This window comes from Miscanthus floridulus, chromosome 8 (assembly GCF_019320115.1).
Source record: "Miscanthus floridulus cultivar M001 chromosome 8, ASM1932011v1, whole genome shotgun sequence".
Taxonomy (NCBI): Eukaryota; Viridiplantae; Streptophyta; class Magnoliopsida; order Poales; family Poaceae; genus Miscanthus; species Miscanthus floridulus.
This window is the reverse complement of record NC_089587.1, coordinates 26,204,753-26,215,595: the sequence shown is the minus strand read 5'-3', so window position 1 is coordinate 26,215,595 and position 10,843 is coordinate 26,204,753. Positions and strand designations below refer to the sequence as shown.

Below are 10,843 nucleotides of genomic sequence, written 5' to 3'. Positions count from 1 at the left end.
CTTCCTCCATGTCCCGCGCTCGGCGTCCAAGGAGAAGGTGCCTCTGCCGTCGTTGATGGAGATCCACACACGCGCACCCACCACGAAGTAGGCCACGACACACATGGTGTAAAAGTTGTCACCATCATCCGGCTCTAGGGGCCGACGGGCGGGTTTGGGAGTGGGTCGGCACGCCAGCCGCTACCGCCGGGACGCGGCGGAGCGCCTCAAAGCAGCAGCAATCGCCGCCGCGCAGGATGCTGTCCATCACGACCACCGTGTCATCTCCTACCACAAGCATGGCGGACGGAGCTTGGCGTCGCGCAGCTACGGGCCGGGCGACAAGGGCTGCGTGGCGACGTCGAGGGCCACCGTGTTGCGGGGCTTGTAGACGAGGCCCAGGATGGTGCCGCCAGAGAGGACGAGCACTCTGAACTCTGTGGTTGCGTGATCAGCGAACCAGCCGGGCGAAGTCGTCCAGCAGCCGCTCCGCGAATGGGGATGGGCCGAGGCGGAGCAGCGGGCCGTTCTCAACGCTGGCAGCGCGGGCTCCGCCGCAAGCACTCCGCCCCACCCCGCATCCACAACACCGGCCGCGCAGGCGCCGCCGCGTGCGCCCCGCCCTGCGAGACGGGCTGGAGCGCAAGGCCGCGGCATGGCCGTCCTGCGAGGTGCCGATGGTTGCGGCGGAGTTGGTGGGCGGCTTTGGGAGCATGATGCAGGAGCGCGACGGAGGAAGAAGGTGCACATGTCACTTACAACTTGGCCTCACCAGGCAAAGAGAGAAAGAAGAGAGAGGACTGGGTTAGAGAGAAGGGTATTTTGGATATCACTATCGGTCGGGTCCACATGTCAGGGCTGTCAAACGGTAGAAATCAAATAGAAGATGGACGGAATGGTTTGGAGGAAAAAAAAAGGTCAACGATGGCATTAAGATGCGTTCAAATTGTTTAGTGATACTTAGACTTTGACCATCTTTTATAACGGCAGACGGTTAAAAGCCTCACTCCACGGCCCAAGCTCGGCAGCTCACCGCCGGCGGTAACCATCCAAAAGCGACCCGCACAAACAAGGATAAAACAACGAGCAAAAGCAGAGCAGCAGCATAAAAGCTCGCGCACTCCCCCGTCGCCATTGCCGCCCCCTCTCGACAAAAACGCCACTACCTTACGCCCTCCGCCCCTCCCCGTTGCCACTTCGCTCGGCCAAGAAGCGGCAGGTCACTGCTACTCCAGGAGGGAGAAAGGCCAGGGACTCAGGGAGCTTTGCTCTTCGGAGGAGAGGAGCGGTGAGGTGGGCGGCGGGCACGCACCATGGCCGCAGCGCCGCGTCTTCTTGCCGCCTGCAGCTGCGCCGGCGCCGGTAGTCGCATCCTGCTCGCTGTCTTCCTCCTGGCGGCCTCCCTGTTGGCCTCGGCGGCCAATGCGGCCGTCTCGTACGACCACCGCTCCCTCGTCATCAACGGCCGCCGCCGCATCCTCATCTCCGGCTCTATCCACTACCCGAGAAGTACCCCCGAGGTACCGTACTCGTACAATCTCGCCTCCGTGTCCATGGCCGGCCGTCTCTTCGCCTCCCTCGCCCAAATGCAGGTCGCCTGCCTGCCTGCCGTTGCGCGCCGCTTCAAACCAGAAGCTGGTCGGCGGCCGGCGGCTCTCACCTCGACTGACTGACTGGTTCTTGCTCTCCGACTCCGAGTCGAATGCAGATGTGGCCCGGGCTGATCCAGAAGGCCAAGGACGGCGGCCTGGACGTCATCCAGACCTACGTCTTCTGGAACGGCCACGAGCCGGTGCAGGGGCAGTACCACTTCGCCGACCGCTACGACCTCGTCCGCTTCGTCAAGCTCGTCAGGCAGGCCGGCCTCTACGTCCACCTCCGCATCGGCCCCTACGTCTGCGCCGAGTGGAACTTTGGGTACCCACCACCACCAACACTCTTGTCTCTCGCAGACTACGAATTTTTGGTCCTGTAATGCAATTCGGTTGTGAATTGCTAGAACTACTGTAATGTGCTAACATTGCAGTCGATGTCTGTTCTTTTCAGTGGCTTTCCTGTTTGGCTCAAGTATGTGCCGGGCATCAGGTTCAGGACAGACAATGGCCCCTTCAAGGTAGTGTACTAGTTTCACTTTCACCCAAAGAGATTTGATTTGTTTTCAGTTATGGCAATGAGATAAGATTTTGTCTTTCTTCCATTTTGCATCAATTGGGTGGGTGGGGGGCTGGAGGGATGTGCCTGATTCTTTTTTTTTACCCCAGGCGGCAATGCAGAAGTTTGTGGAGAAGATAGTGTCCATGATGAAGTCGGAGGGGCTATTCGAGTGGCAGGGAGGCCCAATCATCATGGCTCAGGTGTGCACCGTCACATTTTTGGTTCAACTTTGCAATGCAACTCGCAATTGGAGCAGAACTAGAGCCTCATCCGCCCACTATGTGCAGGTGGAGAACGAGTTCGGGCCAATGGAGTCCGTCGTGGGCAGTGGCGCCAAGCCGTATGCTCACTGGGCGGCACAGATGGCTGTTGGGACCAACACCGGCGTGCCGTGGGTGATGTGCAAGCAGGATGATGCCCCGGACCCTGTGGTATGTTCGGTTGCATGCTACTCCTGCACCATCAACGGTGGCGTGGCTGGCTGGTGTCAAGTACCTGAATTTCTTATGTGCAGCTTAACTGTTTTCGGTTCTTACATTGTGTGAATTGATCATTGCAGATCAACACTTGCAACGGCTTCTATTGCGACTACTTCACACCGAACAAGAAGTACAAGCCGACCATGTGGACCGAAGCCTGGACTGGATGGTACTTCTCTTGATCCAAGTCGTGCCAGAAGTCATGCCGATCCCGTGAAAACGTTTCGATATCTAAGAATGGTCTAATTTTGTAATTTTACAATATCAAAAGGTTTACCAAGTTTGGTGGCGCGGTGCCTCACCGGCCTGTGGAGGACCTGGCCTTCGCCGTGGTGAGGTTCATTCAGAAAGGAGGCTCCTTCGTGAACTACTACATGGTAAGAAAACTAAGGAGGCCATGCTGGTCACACCATTACTGCCGTTGCAGTCAATGCTATTCTTGTTGTTGTCATCACATTTGCATATTCTGAATCTGATGCAGTACCATGGAGGGACAAACTTTGGGCGCACGGCCGGTGGCCCCTTCATCGCAACCAGCTATGACTATGATGCCCCCATCGATGAATTTGGTATGCAGTGATTGCCATCTTTGACAAACTTGAATTCCCATCGGTTGTCATCCAGAGATATTTGTTGGGAAGTTTACAGCGTGGTTTTACCTGTTTGTTCACATGAGTTGGGCTGAGCTGACCTGAAAAGTCTGGGATGTACATTTCAGGTCTGCTTAGGCAACCAAAATGGGGTCACCTGAGGGACCTGCACAGGGCTATCAAGCAGGCTGAGCCCGCGTTGATTTCTGGTGATCCAACAATACAATCAATTGGAAACTACGAGAAGGTTAATTTTTGCTACGAAATTTTCTCACATGGCAATGTGTTGCCAAATACAAGAAAACATCAGCAGATGATGGAACGATCAATTGTTTTCCAGGCATATGTCTTCAAGTCGAAGAATGGAGCCTGTGCCGCATTCCTGTCGAACTACCACATGAAGACTGCTGTGAAAATCAGGTTTGATGGGCGTCATTATGACCTCCCTGCTTGGTCCATCAGCATTCTGCCTGACTGCAAAACCGCGGTCTTCAACACTGCAACGGTGAGAGCGTACTGAAGGCTGAATCTTTCGTTCTCTCTACAGGACAAACGGGATCATGTAGTCTAATGAGAAAAATGTGATAATTGTGTAGGTGAAGGAGCCAACTCTGCTGCCGAAGATGAACCCGGTGTTACACTTCGCTTGGCAGTCCTACAGCGAAGACACAAACTCGCTGGATGACAGTGCGTTTACAAGGGATGGCCTGGTCGAGCAACTCAGCTTGACATGGGACAAATCAGACTATCTGTGGTACACCACCCAGTGAGTGACTGACTGGCCTAGTGGCCTTGATAAGGCTTCATCGATCATTGGAACCATTTCTTTCTGAAACCTTATGGATTATCTTAACTTTGAATTATGCTCACTGCAGTGTCAACATTGGTGCCAATGAACAATTCCTGAAGTCTGGCCAGTGGCCTCAGCTCACTGTGTATTCCGCTGGACACTCGATGCAGGTGTTCGTCAATGGGAGATCATATGGTACTAATAACTTCTCTCTCTAGCAGCATTTTGTTACCAATCAGGTCTGTACGAGGATTATACTGAGAGAATGTTTATGTTGTAGGATCTGTTTATGGCGGCTATGACAACCCGAAACTTAGGTTCAATGGACATGTGAAGATGTGGCAGGGCAGCAACAAGATCTCCATCCTAAGCTCAGCAGTGGGCCTTCCTGTAAGTTGATTGATCACAGGCCAATTCAATATCATAAAAAATCATCTTACTCTAAAAAATGTTTGTAACGCCGAATATGGTGGTGATGTAGAACAATGGCAACCATTTTGAGTTGTGGAACGTCGGCGTCCTCGGGCCAGTGACCCTCTCCGGCCTGAATGAGGGGAAGAGGGACCTCAGCCATCAGAAATGGACATATCAGGTGCTTGTACCATCCAGGCATCCGCGAAAAAATGCCTTCTTCCATCAGAAATGCTAATAAGCTCATCACAGAATCACACTGAATCTTGCCTGGCGCAGGTCGGCCTGAAAGGCGAGTCGCTCGGCCTCCACACCGTGACTGGAAGCTCCGCCGTGGAATGGGCCGGCCCCGGTGGCAAACAGCCACTGACTTGGCACAAGGTCCTTCCATTAGCGATTTGAACTTCTGAAGAGATGGCATTGGCAGCAGTGATAAGTGACTTGTGTTGCTGAATCCTTGTTTGGTGTGACGAACAGGCCTTGTTCAACGCGCCGGCAGGGAACGATCCGGTGGCTCTGGACATGGGCAGCATGGGCAAGGGCCAGATGTGGGTGAACGGGCACCACGCCGGGAGGTACTGGTCGTACAGGGCCTACTCCGGCAGCTGCCGGCGGTGCAGCTACGCCGGGACGTACCGCGAGGACCAGTGCATGTCAAACTGCGGCGACCTCTCCCAGAGATGGTACGTACTGTATTCCGTAGAAACAAAGCTGTGGCGTGCAAACGTGGGAAATGAGGATATGGCGCGAGCTTGTTGAGAACACACATGACATTTCTGCACATTTGCAATTGCAGGTACCACGTGCCGCGGTCGTGGCTGAAGCCAAGCGGGAACCTGCTGGTGGTGCTGGAGGAGTACGGCGGCGGCGACCTCGCCGGCGTCGCCCTCGCGACACGGACCACATGAACATGGCGAGCCACACACATTGCGTCTAACTCGTACATATACTCCAATGTGTGAGTATATCGATGATCCATTGATTAGTTACTGAGCCCATGACGTGGAGCAAACTAACCACGCCGTATTTGTGGATGGTATTTATACACACACCACCGTACACTACACTCAAATCACATCATAGCAACGGTATACTACAAGGAAGGGGAGGATGGCATTTATGCAGAGCGGAGGGTGGTTGCCGGCCATCAGTGCGGCCGCAGGAACGGCAGCTAGCTGCACCGGCCGGCCACCGGCACACACTTCGAGGCCAATTACTAGTGCTACACGGTACTCCGTATGTATGCTGGCAGTAGGTGTTTGCTGCTGCTCGCGGCAGGCCACTGCATGCTGTGTTTTTGAAGACGTGGACATGAAACACTGATCGATGTAGCTTGATCTGTCTATGGAATGGTAATACTCCATTGCACGCACTGGTCGCTTGAACTTATCGGCCCGGCTTAGCAACCATGTTACAATGTTTTTCTTTTACAACAAAACAGCATCAGTCGGATTATTAGTCGTAAAAACCATGAGCCAAAGCTATTTTGCTGTCGTACTGTTGTTGGTATTTGAAAATTTGTACTAGGACTGGTATTAGTTCAAAAATTGGTACTGTATGCGGTATGTATAGCACTGTACTATTCACTGTGGTCAAACAGAAGCATGGGAAGGCTTGCAGTGCCAGAGGTCGGCACAGTACTCTGTTGCTTTTGCTGCATCTGCTCTCTGCTGCAATGAGAGCCTGACGAGTGGCGAGAATCCATATAAAAAGTTGCAAACCGCTGGTGTTTACGCGTCCTATCTGAAAAGTCGGTGCTCGAATTCATGCGAGTGTTGAGCTGCAAGAATCAGAGTGGTGGCAGTGGCAGGATAGGATGTGCAGGGCACTGTCCGACGCTCCGACCCATGTTTCTGCTTGTAAAATTTCAGGCGGGAAGAAGGCAAACCAATGAAGGTTGGCGCCAAAAAGAGTTTCATTGGAACTTTATGTTGTATTTACGTGGCAAAAGCGTGTTCGGTTTCTCCTCCTAAACTTTAGTCGCTGTTCTATCGGATGTTTGATATATGCATGGAATATTAAATATAGACTAATTATAAAACTAATTGCACAGCTTGCGACTAATTTAGGAGACGAATCTTTTAAGCCTAATTAGTTCATGATTTGACAACGTAGTACTACAGTAAACATATGCTAATGACGGGTTAATTAGGGTTAATAAATTTGTCTCGTGGAGTAATATTGGATTCTATAATTTATTTTTTTATTAGTATCCGAACACCCTATACGACACCCTCACGTGACATCTCTTAAATTTTAGTCACCGGATCCAAACACCCCATAAGCCTGAAAACAACTATACTGCTCGTGAGCTATGAGACTGGAATTCTTTATTTAAACATTACATTTGCCAAAGTATCGTGTAAGAGCAAGGCTAATAATATAACCATCTGCTGATTGTAAGAATTCTTGCAGTCTATCTCTCAGCCCACTCATATAGTGGTCAGTCCTTCACTATTAATACATGGCCCGTCTGTCTCTCTAACAGAGTTTCTTGGTTTTTGTGTCTAAGTTAGCTGTAAGTTTACAATCCGCTTCTCATCTCTCTCCTCTCCTCTCTCCTCCACCTCACCATTCAGCTTTCTTACATACTCTTATTATACTCGCTCTAAGGCCATGTTCGCTTGTCAACTTGTTTTTTCAGCCAAAACAATGTTTTTCTCTCAAAACAAATCAGTCGGAACAATGTTTCGGTTTATTTTTTCAACGAAGCGAACGGGGCCTAAGGGTGCATTTGGATGCTGGCCGCATATCGCCAAACCTTTGGCTCGCCATAAAATCTGGGACGCTTATTTCGTTCCTGACACAAGTGTGGCAGCCACAAGAAAACGTAGTACAAAAGCAGCCACAAATTGTGGCGTCGAATTTTTCCGCCACATGTGCGGCTCGCCACAACTCGCCCCACCTTCGGCGTGGCTACCGATGGCCGCTAACCAAACATCAATCTCAATTAAACCTTTGCAAAAAAAATTCTTCTTATGGTATATAACCATGAGGGTAACAAGTTAACCAAGACCAAATATTGTCCGTCAGTTTTTAACTGTCTTTCTCATTTCTTGAGAAGTCAAATATACTCAACTTCAACCAAATATATATAAAAAATATTCCTTCATCCCTTTTTAATTGTCATTTTTGTAGGATCTCTGGAACGACTAGAGGAGGGTGAATAGGTCTATAAAAATTCAACTCAAACCGAAGTCAAATTCACCCGTGGCACTGCCGCTCTGTGAGCGCGGCACTGCTGCACCTGTAAACCAAGTGCTCTTTAGAGTTTGGGAATCAATGGAGCTGCTCTCTAATCGAGTTGTAAGGAAAATGGACCTTAGGCCCATTTACTTTGGATTTTGGTACTTGATGACCAACACAACCAAATTAGACTAATGAATCTGTAAATGTTTGTTTTGTAGTCCAATAGGGTGCAAGACGTGACTTGGATGAAGGCGAAGTGATGATACGATGATCAACACCATAATCAAGACCTTAGAAGCACAAGAGAAGACCCAAGATATCGAGCAAAGTCTAAGCACGAAGATAGGAACCAAGCCGTACGCAAGATCGCGAAGAAACGAGCTCTTATAGGCGACCGTACGCTGGACCGGACGCGCCGTTGAAGAGGCTCAGCAAACTGGCGTCAGCAGCAGCGACCGGACGCTGGATCGGACGCTGGGGACAAAACCGATCAGACGCAGGACAGTAGCGTCTGATCGAGTACAGAGAGGTTCCAGAGCAGCGAACTTGCGATCGGACGCGTCTGGTAGCAAGTGACCGGACGCTGGCAGCGTCCGATCAGTTGTTCACGGCTCCAACGGCCAGGACAACCAGACGCGTCCAATCAGGACGACTCCAGCGTCCGGTCAGTAGCAGAAATGCGGGATATCATCCCCAACGACTACTTTCTCAGTGGGGCTTATAAATACAACCCCTAACCGGCCATTTGGGAGGAGTGGAGCTGATGAAACATATCTAGGGTGTTGATACACCATTTTAGTAATCTCCACTTGCATAGTGCTTAGTGATTCATTAGGTGATTAGCATAGGTGCTTTGCGAAGTGCTTAGGTTGATTAGACCATCGCTTATGCGCTTACTCTAGGTTTAGGCCTAGTGTTTAGTGAGGTTTGCATACCTCTTACCACTCGGTGCTTGCGCGCACCATTGTTGTACATCGAAAGGCCTTCTAGTATTGCGAGATCACACCAACCGCGTTTGTGGTGTGGCCGCCACCGTGTACCGGAGGGAACAAGGCCCGCGGTGTTTTGGCCGGAAGCTTGATAGTGAAGACGGTGGGGAGCATCCGGGAGAGGCTTGCCGGAAGGCACGTCGGAGACCCACTTGCGCGTGATGAAGGCCCGAGGCTATCCACAGAGTTACCCGACCGGGAGCTTGGCCCTTGTGAGGGATTCCTTACGAGGGGCTCCAACGAGGACTAGGGGGAAGCTTGCATGCTTCTCGATACCTCGGTAAAAATACCGGAGTCATCGACGGGAGTTTGCATATCTCTACCTTGCTCTTTAGCTTCCGCATTTACATTGATTACATTACTCCTTTTGCAGTAGAGATAGTAACACATTAGCAAAACCATAGTTGCACATTTAGATAGTTTATCTTTTGCATAGGTTTTGCTAAGGGTAGAAAAAGAGACCATAGTTTAGAGTTAAAATTTTAAGTTGCCTAATTCACCCCCCTCTTAGGCGTCACGGTCCCCTTCACGAGTTTTGGACCCTTATTCCTCAAGGATTGATGAGAAAATCAATAGATTTGCTTGGGGGCTTGAGGTCAACAATGGAGTGAGTGAGAGAGAGAGAGCTCCTACTCTGTTTTGGGCATACCGAAGTGAGGAAGAAGAGAGCTTGTTCGGTTACTATTGGGGAGGAAGGAGAAATGTTTATATACCCCTAGCCCCCAATGGTCACTTTAAATCATAGATAGCCGTTGGGGAGGAAAGGGAAAGGTATATATACCCCTAGCCCACAACGGACACCACACCCAATAGGTTGGGCGAGACGAAGCCCGCGTCCTCGAGGTCGGGCGAGACGAAGCCCGCACCCAAGGGTCTGGTGAGACGAAGCCTGTGGCCAAGGGGTCAGGCGAGATGAAGCCCGTGACCAAGGGGTCGGGCAAGACGAAGCCCGCGACCAAGGGTCAGGCGAGCCAGAGCCGCGACCAAGGGGTCGGGTGAGCCGGATCCCGTGACCAAGGGGTTGGTCGAGCCGGAGCCCGCGACCAAGGGGTCGGGAGAGCTGGATCCCACACCATGCAAGACAACAAGGGTAATAGTGAAGTGTAAACTGTCTTGGCTGTGAATCTGAGGAAGGATGTGGTTGTTTGAGCACTTGGTAGCACATATTAGCTTACGCATTGTGCGCCCCCTTTATAGTACGGCTTTTCCTATACTCAAATTCAATATAAAAAGAATTTAAACCTCCTTTAAGTTTGAAGCCATCTACATTTATAATTGGGGGCTCCTCCATTTCATGTAGCATCCTCAAATATAAATTTTCTGCTTGTCATCTCGATAAATCTCATTAGTTCTCTAATTGCGTGGTCATTATCATCAAAACCCATAATTAAGGCTTGATTGCACTTTCAATCTCCCTCTTTTTGGTGATTGATGACAACCCAATTAGAGCTTACAAAAGATATAAAATAAATACTGAGACTTTCAAGCCATGGGTGTAGAGCCTCCCCCTAAGTATATGAATAGAGAATTGAATTCTCAAATTGCCATAAGAAGCCAAGATTCACATTTTAGTGAAAGTGATGGGGCTGCCCCTACATCCATGCTCCTGTGGGGTGCTGCATGCTGTGTCAGGTATGTAAAACGTGATGCAAATAACAGTTTATGCATAACATGGCTTGCTGTTGCAGCTGGGTGCGGCACAGCCACACTTGCTGTAACAGCAAAGATCAGAACAGACACCACACAACATGTGATACATATAAAGATATACATTCTAGCATAATTGCATCACAAGTGACAGCATAGATTAATATATGTCCATATCCCACATAAAAAGTCAAATAGTAGTATTATTTCATAATTTAGAGTTTTGAGTGACTCTCAAACTTTCCACTTTGTGAAGACTAACACTCATCGAATAGGACATCAAGCACAACGGCTGGCCATGGCGTCGAAAAGTTGTTGGACCCCTCTAATTTTCTCCCCCTTTGGCATAAAGCACCAAAAGAAGAAAAAAAGAAGAAAGATCAACACCTACACGTCATCTGCCTGGATGTCCGTCCAATCAATATCATCACCTCCTACAACCCTAACACCTTCTGCAACAGTCCCGGCACCACCATGACCATCATCGTCGTCGGAGTCAATACGTGCACGGCCCTGACGGTGAGTAGTGGCGGTGTAGCGAGTGGAACGAGTGGAACGCCTCGGCTCCTGTCTCTGATGGTATCCCTTTAGGGTCTCATCCCAATCTGCTGCTCG

General features: G+C 50.3%; 1 protein-coding gene across 1 annotated transcript; it reads left to right on the top strand.

The window, feature by feature from the left end:
• Positions 1-1,114: 1,114 nt before the first annotated feature.
• Positions 1,115-6,081, top strand: LOC136471390 (beta-galactosidase 4). Its single transcript, XM_066469113.1, has 17 exons — positions 1,115-1,499; positions 1,688-1,896; positions 2,026-2,092; positions 2,241-2,333; positions 2,421-2,564; positions 2,693-2,781; positions 2,884-2,989; positions 3,094-3,181; positions 3,331-3,449; positions 3,543-3,707; positions 3,799-3,968; positions 4,078-4,187; positions 4,273-4,382; positions 4,474-4,584; positions 4,683-4,784; positions 4,881-5,086; positions 5,200-6,081. The coding sequence occupies exons 1-17, from the start codon at positions 1,293-1,295 to the stop codon at positions 5,309-5,311; spliced, it is 2,208 nt and encodes a 735-aa protein (XP_066325210.1). The 5' UTR covers positions 1,115-1,292; the 3' UTR covers positions 5,312-6,081.
• Positions 6,082-10,843: the final 4,762 nt, after the last annotated feature.